Source organism: Calliopsis andreniformis, chromosome 3 (assembly GCF_051401765.1).
Source record: "Calliopsis andreniformis isolate RMS-2024a chromosome 3, iyCalAndr_principal, whole genome shotgun sequence".
Taxonomy (NCBI): Eukaryota; Metazoa; Arthropoda; class Insecta; order Hymenoptera; family Andrenidae; genus Calliopsis; species Calliopsis andreniformis.
Window position 1 is genome coordinate 4,817,843 of NC_135064.1, and position 9,702 is coordinate 4,827,544.

General features: G+C 40.1%; 2 protein-coding genes across 2 annotated transcripts; both read left to right on the forward strand.

Annotated features, from left to right (window-relative positions):
* Nucleotides 1-542: 542 nt before the first annotated feature.
* On the forward strand, nt 543-1,922 carry LOC143177254 (uncharacterized). The gene has a single exon (XM_076375117.1). It carries the CDS (start codon nt 543-545, stop codon nt 1,920-1,922), a length of 1,380 nt encoding a protein of 459 aa, XP_076231232.1.
* Nucleotides 1,923-2,159: 237 nt separating this feature from the next.
* Nucleotides 2,160-5,828, forward strand: LOC143177255 (uncharacterized). Its single transcript, XM_076375118.1, has one exon. The coding sequence runs from the start codon at nt 2,160-2,162 to the stop codon at nt 5,826-5,828; it is 3,669 nt and encodes a 1,222-aa protein (XP_076231233.1).
* The last annotated feature ends 3,874 nt before the right edge of the window (nt 5,829-9,702 follow it).

The following is a 9,702-nucleotide window of genomic DNA, read 5'->3' on the forward strand; positions in this document are numbered from 1 at the left end:
TCCAAACAAAACTACAAATCCAATTGTACAACCAGTGAATTGAAATTATATACATTTGCAACTAATAATCGTGTTGGAACAATTTAACATCCTTCTAACCCTAACCGGGAAGAAGGAATTTACGCAACTTCACGGTGGTGGTAACTCGCGTTACAATTTAAAATAACGTGAAGTTTACCGTGAAATTTGTGCTAAAAAACATTGGTCCTTCGAGCCGGATTTCAGTGCAGTGCAGTGCATTAGAAACGAAGTTAGGTGCAAATTAGTGCCATAAACTAGACTGAATATTACAGTGTGGACAATAAACACTGAATCTTAGTGGGTGATAGTACACGGATCACAGCTCATCCAGTACCAGTAGAAGTCATTTACAACTTATTTCGTCGGACATTCTACTACAAGGGTGGTCTCGATCCAACGGTTACAAGGAGAACAGAGGACTTAGATACCGTTCAAACTACAACATTATCATCAACTTGACAACGACAAGGTAGGATCGTTACTTTATATTATCCTCCTTTTCTCGTCTCATTCAAATCACAATGCCGAACACTTCCGCAAGTTCAAGTCAAGCGCAAACCGCTACACGAGGGCCGAATATCGGTACCTTGCGACGAAAACGTGGTCACATCCTCGGGCAGATTTCATCATTATCGACCTTCCTCGATTACTATGAGGATTCAGATTCACGCGATACTTTTTTATTGCAAATGCATTTGAACGGCCTGAATGAGACATGGAAGAAATTCGACGATATTCAATTCAGCATCGAAGAACTAGACGAGTCTGAAGAGGCACGTCGATATGAAATCCAAAATAACTATTATGCCGCAGTAGCTAGGGCAAATCGGTTGTTACATAATGAGCAGTCAACGAGTGCCACAACATCTGGTACCAATCCTTCACCGGCATCGACTACACCGGCACCAATGGCCATTAAATTACCGGAAATGCGTTTGCCGACGTTCGACGGAACAATTGAAGGATGGTCATCATTCTACGATCTCTTCTCGTCAATGATTGACCGTAACGAAGATTTAACACCTGTACAAAAATTACAATACTTGCGATCAACCTTAACCGGCAAGGCCGCGGCTTGCATTCAGGCTTTGAGTACTACCGATGCGAATTACAGTGACGCTATCGAATTGTTACGTGAAAAATTCGATTGTCCGCGCCGTATTATTTTAGGACACTGCGACGCATTACGAGATATTCCAAAACTCACCAAGGATACACCGGAAGCATTAGGCGACTTAGTAGACACGGTGAATCAACACCTTCGCGCGTTGATAAACTTGGGTGAAAATATAGCCTCTTGGAACAGCCTTCTGCTGTCGATTATTATATCAAAAATAAATGCAAACACCGTGTGGCATTGGGAATTAACTCTGAAGGATAAGAAGAAGGTACCAGCTTATACGGAGTTATTAGAATTTTTAGAAAAGCGAGCAAATTGTGCTCTCACATCGAGCACAAGAACACCTCCCTCATTCGAACGAGTAGAAGCTGGATCTTCAGGAAAGTCTCGAATTCACAAACACCGACCATCGCGAGGCCACGCGTTTTTATCAGCACGATCACATCACCCGTATGATAATCGTAGAGCAAAAGAGAGGCTACATATAGCAAAATCAAATAAACAATGTCATATTTGTAAGGGCGATCATTATATTTGGGCCTGCGAACGATTTCATGGGTTATCGGTCCAAGAGAGGATCACAGCGTTAAAAAGAGCATCACTATGTCAGAATTGTTTAAGGGATGGTCACAGTTTAATCAATTGTACAAGCAGTACCTGCCGCATCTGCCATAAGAAGCACCATACCCTACTCCATCAAGCAAATACAAATGAAGAACCAACACCTCGAAGATCCACAGATTCTTTTCATCCTAGTGAAACACCACGACAAGCAGATTGACTAGCACTGGAATCGTCAGCACGACGAGGAATTCATAAGGCATTTATTGTCGATTCACGTACGCAAGATATCCTAGTGACCGCTCAAATTTACGTTCTAAACAAATATCACCAACCTGTTCCTTGTAGGACACTCATTGATACTTGTGCCTCAACGAATTTCATGACTGAAGCTCTTGCCAAACGACTTGGCATTTCTTTAGGAAGTTGTTCAATCCCGATAGGAGTCCTGAACACCATGACGACTATGTCCAAACACACAATAACAACAATAATACAATCAAAAACCAGCAATTATAACCGGACATTGACGTTTCTGACAATACCAGCCATATCCTCATTGATTCCGGACCAACCCATTGACCGCACGCAGATAAAAATTCCGAAAAACTTACAATTGGCAGATCCAACATTCCACATACCAGCACCGATTGACTTATTATTAGGATCAGGAGTGGCACTGTCCTTATTAAGCGTCGGACAATTAAATTTATCACCTCCCTGCGGTCCAGACTTGTTTTTGCAAAAAACTAGATTGGGGTGGATTATCGGGGGGAGTGCCCCAGTTTCCAAACCCACGCGAGACATTGCTTGTCATACGGTCACTACTATACAGGACGATTTGGCGCGATTTTGGGAGTTAGAAGACGGACCCCAGATTCAACGTCTTTCAGAAGCCGAACGGAGATGTGAGGAGCATTTCCAACGGAACGTACGAAGGAATGCCGACGGCAGATACGTAGTGGCACTTCCATTCAACGACAAATTGTCTCAACTTGGAGAATCAAAATCAAGGGCCTTAAAACGTTTCACGTCATTGGAACGGAACCTTCAGAACGATCAAAATCAGTTCCGGGAGTATCAATCGGTGTTAAATGAATATTTGGACTTAGGACACATGTCGAAGCTGCAAGATATCGATGAGATAGGTGACGGGTACTATTTACCTCATCATGGAGTCACGAAGGTTACTAGTGACACCACGAAATTGCGGGTTGTATTTGATGGTTCCGCAGCAACAACAACAGGCATCTCACTCAACGACACTCTACACATCGGACCCAAAATTCAACAAGATTTACTACATATTCTGCTTAGATTTCGAAGTCATCGTTATGCATTGATCGGCGACATTGAAAAAATGTACCGTCAATTTATTGTCCGTCCGGAAGATCGGAAATACCAAAGGATCATTTGGCGCGACTCTAATGGAAATTTAAAAACTTATGAATTAAATACAGTCACCTTCGGATTATCCGCAGCACCATATTTGGCTATTCGCTGTCTCTCACAATTGGCCCAGGATGAAGGACATCGATTTCCCAACGCGGCTCAGATTCTGAAACGAGACTTTTACGTGGACGATCTAATTACAGGAGCATCAACCACTGGAGAAGCGTTAGCCTTGCGCGACCAGATGATCCAACTATTGAAGTCAGCGGGATTACACATACGACAGTGGGCATCAAATCATAAACCACTCTTACATGGATTACCCGAAGAACACATTAACAAGACGCTTCACCTGGGGGAGTCGTCTACTATAAAGACTTTGGGAGTTTTTTGGGAATCCATCGATGACGAAATCCGATATTCCGTGAAGGATATCAAATCAACAAGGCCCATCACCAAGCGATCCATTAGTTCAGTCATTGCTAGAATTTACGACCCATTAGGTCTCCTCGGACCTGTTATTATCCTAGCTAAGATTCTGCTACAGAAGATCTGGGCTATGAAGATCGACTGGGATGAGTCGTTGCCAATGACCATACATACTGAATGGTTGCAATATTGTACTCAGTTGCCGCTCCTAAACAATGTCACATTCAACAGAAAGACAATCATCAACGATCCTGTACATATCGAGCTACACGGTTTCTGCGATGCCAGCGAACGAGCATACGGAGCTTGTATCTACATCCGATCAAGAGATGCAAACGATCGCTACCAGGTGGAACTCTTATTGGCAAAATCCAAAGTAACTCCACTGAAGACTCAGTCAATTCCGCGACTGGAATTATGCGGAGCATTAATACTCTCTTCATTGGTCGCTACAGCACAGAAAGCTTTACCGTTCAACGTAAACCGTACCGTGTATTGGACTGACTCCGCAATAGTGCTACATTGGTTGCAGACATCCCCACATCTGTTGAAAACCTTTGTAGCTAACAGAGTATCCGAGATACAAAATAAAACCAGCATCACTAATTGGCGACACGTTCCAACTGCAGACAACCCAGCAGACCTTATCTCCAGAGGTCAATCACCTGAAGAGTTCTTGCGACCATCGATATGGCACCATGGACCAAAATGGTTAAATAACGATGAAACACATTGGCCATCCGGAAATATGCCGTGTTTAGCCAGTCTTCCCGAACAGAAAACCATCATATGTTTAACAACAACCATTCCCGATATTGGAATTATTGAACGATTCTCCTCATGGGGGAAATTAATTAGAATCGTCGCACGCTGCCTTCGATGGAAACGAAAGAATACAGCAACAGGAGAGCTCACAGCATCGGAGTTAAAATATGCTCATGATGTTATGATCAAGCTAATACAGCGAGTTCACTTTCCCGAAGAAGTGAAGAATCTATCAACAGGAAACGGCCATACCTTAAAAGGCAGAATACAACGTCTAAATCCATTTATCGATCGCGATGGGATTCTGCGAGTCGGAGGTCGGTTAAAAAATTCATTAATGCCATTCAATCAACGGCATCCAATCATTCTTCCAAAAACGCGAGCCACCGCACTCATTATCGAAAATGAGCACCGTGCGCAATTACATGCAGGTACTCAGGCAACCCTGTATGCTATCAGACGACGGTATTGGCCTATTGATGGCCGAAATCAGGTGTGGAAGGTTATCAAGAATTGCATCCGCTGTTGCCGGGCTCAACCGCCACCCGTGGATTATATTATGGGTGACCTACCGGTAGCTAGAGTCACAGAATCTCGACCATTCACACACGTGGGAGTCGACTACTGCGGGCCATTCTACATTAAGGAGCGAAAACACCGAAACCGCAGTCGGGTCAAGGTATATGTGGCAGTTTTCGTTTGTCTTGCTGTAAAGGCCGTACATTTGGAGCTTGTCAGCGATTTATCCACCGAGGCATTTATTGCCGCTCTTAAACGGTTCATCGCGAGGAGAGGGTTTTGTGCAAACCTGTATTCGGACAATGGTTCAAACTTCATTGGGGCAAATAATGAATTGCGTGAACTGCGTTCATTGCTACAATCAGACGATCATCAAAGAAAATTAACTACGTTCCTCGCTGATCATTGCATCAATTGGAATTTCATTCCTCCATTGACACCTCATTTTGGAGGACTTTGGGAAGCAGCAGTAAAGTCGTTTAAATATCATTTAAAACGTGTAGCAGGCGCGGAACTTTTCACATTCGAAAATTTCAATACCTTAATAATTGAAATTGAAGCCATTTTAAATTCTCGACCGCTGACCCCAATGTCCTCTGATCCGAATGACCTTCTGGTCCTCACTCCCGGTCATTTCTTAATCGGTGATTCATTAACAAGTCTGCGTGAGCATGATTTCAGAGACGTTCCAGCAAATCGTTTATCCAGCTGGCAACACATCCAGAAGGTGAAGCAGCACTTCTGGACTAGATGGCATCGAGAGTACCTGAATGAATTGACCACTCGCAGCAAATGGACCAAAGGAACTCATCCGATAAAGAAAGGCACAATCGTCCTGCTCAGGGAAGACAACGTTCCATCTCTACACTGGCCCCTTGGCAGAGTCATCGAGGTCTATCCAGGTGCTGATGGCATCGTTAGAGCTGTCACAGTTAAAACCGCCACCAGTACACTGGATCGAAGCGTAAAACGACTGGTACCCCTGCCCAATCATGCAGACGAGGCTGAGCAGAACGATTAACGATATAAATTACAAACATATAACCGTATACATATTCAGACATCTATATTTACAGAATAAATAGTTGATCGGTGCCCTCTCAACGGGGGGAGGATGTTTCGCGAGATCAACCAACCTGACGCGAAATTACTAAGAAACAGTAATCCATATCTATAGCCGATTTGAATAAACATTCAAACCTTCTCGGCGACATTGGCTCTGAATATTAACATGACTTTCTCCTCCATGTCGTAAGCTAACCTCATGTGGTGCACGAATCAAAAAGATCAGAGTCGAACCCCATCAGGGGTTCCAAGCCATCTAACGTAACCATACCCTAGGTACCACCAGTCACCATGACCACATATCTCAAAGATATGACCCATCGTAGGGTTTTCTGAGCCAAACATGGCTCGTGCCTGGGGTATTTCCAGCTCGCTCTGATCAAATACTCAAAAAGCACGCTCAAACATGAGAATTGAAGTCGTCAACGTTGACGACTCATGCGTGCACCACAGCTGCTGGGTTTTCGGCTAGCCTACATGGGAAATGTCCAGCGAGCTGATTTGCTGAACAATTCAGTATATTTCCATTAGATAAACCCCAAACGTTTACTAATTGGTCACTTAGGTCAAGGCCTACCTCGCTGGAATATGCTCTGCGGCTCTTGCTGACGATTTGATATGGAAGGAGAAAGGCGAAGTTATTCAAAAAGGATACTTCAGAGTATTCGTTCAATTATTATTATTCGGTCATCTTTACTGAATCGACATCGTTGAAGTCGCGAGACGTCCTCAGCTTCAGTTTCAGTAAATTCTGTATAATAAGCCTTTGGAGCCTTCCAAACAAAACTACAAATCCAATTGTACAACCAGTGAATTGAAATTATATACATTTGCAACTAATAATCGTGTTGGAACAATTTAACATCCTTCTAACCCTAACCGGGAAGAAGGAATTTACGCAACTTCACGGTGGTGGTAACTCGCGTTACAATTTAAAATAACGTGAAGTTTACCGTGAAATTTGTGCTAAAAAACACAGGCTTTCATTAATAAAGAATAGTTTAATTAAACGTTCTCTCCTCCTTTATCTACATTAAATTTTTATTCGTATAATGTGTAAATAGTTTTCTTGAAAACATCTTGTTTATCTATTTCCACTTTCATTACGTTGGCGTAAGTATCTGTGGTAGTCAGATTAGAAAACATGAATGTGAGAAATAGTTGGGAGTCATACTTAGAATCAATTTTGCAAATGTGTAATGAATATTTGTGTTATACATGTGCATGTAATCCATTGCCTTAAAAAAGGATTGTACAAAGTTTTAAGTTTGATTTTCCAGTGTATGGCTTGGGTCCGAGGGATCCATGAAGATATCGTTTCTCATTCTTTTTTGTTTATTTGAATACTAATAAATATGTATCTTATATGTGAATACATACCAGATGATCCTGGTGAAATTGTTTTTATTAATAAAAGATAGACAAAACGGTGATTCGGTGGGACTCTACCCTTGTAATAGTGAGAGTATTTTGCATCCGTGCACTGGAAGGTTTACCTTTCAACACAGGTGACAGTAGTATTATTTGTACAGTAAATAGTAATATGTAGGATGCGTTCACTTAGAATCGAATAGCATAGTTTAAAAATAAAGATAAACACTGTTTAAATACGTAGCCGTTATTAGACATGCGTATTAAATTTGAAAATGTGTGTATGCAATATGTAGAATGATATTCTATTCGATATATTATTAAATTGAAAACGGTCAGTGCCTACATCCGTATCTAAGAATCAGTCTAATCCAAGTCCATTTTTCAAAATTACGTTTCATACAGCATTTCATTGCATTCTCTTCATTTTATTAATATAATAGGAATCTATTTATTTATGTCACATTATGAATATAAGTTTAGGAGATAGACTAAACTACTTACTTCAAATAGTACGTTAAGAAACATTTAATCGCATTTGTTTTTCTACTCTTCTATAAAATAACAAAAAAATTTAGTTCAACTTGGCTCTCAGATACAAATATAACAACGTGCGTTACGAAAAGTAATACAAGTAGCATATTTCGGTTATCCAAAAAAGAAAAAAATACATTTCATCCCTTGTTACAAATACATATGTATACATATAGTAACATGTATCGACTTTATTAGGAAACGTAATCTGTTTCACCGTTTCATCTCGAAGATTCAATTTGGGTATTTATGGCGAAAGCTAATTAATTTCACTGTTTTTCCAGGAACAAGATCAAATTTGGATGTTTGTAGCGAACAGAGCGAAAACTAATATGTACGGACATTCCATATGCAGGTTAATAATAAGCATCTACAGTTTAGTTTCAAGATATTATTATATTTCTTTATTATCGCCATATTTCATATACTTTATATTTTATTAAAAACTTCCCTCATTTGACATATACTTCATCCAAAAATTCCTGAATATGAATATGCAGTTTGCTAAAACATAGTGCTTTCAGGGTAGAAAGATACTAATGTGTTCGATACTTCTTTAATACATTAATCACTTATTATAGTATATATATGCTATATTTATTAAAAAAAAAAAAAAAAATAAAAAATAATAAAGAATTATTCTTTATGATTACGTAAAATTTACGTTTTGGAGAATAAAATTACTTAAATTTACATAAATTTTGATCAGTCTGTCTTAATAATACTTACTGAAGAAAGTCCCATTCGAAATTGTATTAATTTTCAACTTCTATCATTTTTACGCTGATGTTGATATGACATAAGTATAATATGTTATACAAGTTCGTTTTTAAACCTACCCCTCAAGGCGTTCCACAATTCGGAGAACGTATTATTAGGAAAAGAAATATTCAGCTGCAACCACTGTAACGCTAATGGAATGGTTGGATGACGATCGGGAAGTTTCTGAAGCAAGACAATACTGCGTTCGAAATTTTCGTTCGGTGATTACGATAATTTAATTAGAAGTCATCTGGCGGGGTGACACGCGTGCAGCACGTGCGCCTTGTGCCAGCGCCTTGCAGCGATACTTATGCACCCCATTTTCAATGGGCAGACTCTAGAAAACGAGTGACCACCGCCTTATGTTCCAGCCGGCTGTTCCCTGGAAGAAAAGCAGAATTGTTGAACGTGAAGCAGCCACTCGTTTCCCATTGTCGGCCTCGCCTGAGTAAATTGCAGGCGTTGCGGCATTCAACTTCTCGTCTGCGATGCCTTTTCTCATTATGAGACCACAAAATGTATACATACAATGTATTACCTAATATATGTATGGATCTAATTAATTGTAAATACGTACATGTTAAACAGTGGGACGTGGTCGCGAATTCTAAGAATTATTAATTAGGATGTTAAAAGAACGAGGCTAGTTTATTATGTTTCAAATATGTCCCAACTTTTTGTTTTTTTTCTCTGTATACGTATAATGAAAGAAAACTACCCTATACTTCGAAGTTAACCAATTACGAACCTTGTACAAACCAGTAGGACCAATAGAAGAACGTGTTATCTACTAGCAAAGATATTCAAGAACCTGAAATATCTAATCAGTAGTTTTTTGAGGGATCAGAATGGATTTCCAAAACTTTTCACTTTCTTGAAAATATCCGGGATTCCCAAGAAAGTCGAGATTCTCGATACTTGCAAGAATTTCGAGATTTCGAATACCGTTTCATAATTTGTTTTATTCAATACAAATCATTCACACCCAGAAACTTTCGGAAAACCCAACTTGGGATTTACATAAGTATAATCCCAGATAGCCCTGTATATTCAAAGGATGTCCGTTTCATGTTCAGTTTACATTCGAACGTCCTACGTCCATTTTGAACATTCTTAGGATGTTCTCAGGGCTTAAATTTCATATATTCCAGGAACGTTCATTT

Bases quoted from the DNA above. Each gene is read 5' to 3' on its own strand.
- LOC143177254 (XM_076375117.1), top strand. From the start codon at position 543: ATGCCGAACACTTCCGCAAGTTCAAGTCAAGCGCAAACCGCTACACGA.
- LOC143177255 (XM_076375118.1), top strand. From the start codon at position 2,160: ATGACGACTATGTCCAAACACACAATAACAACAATAATACAATCAAAA.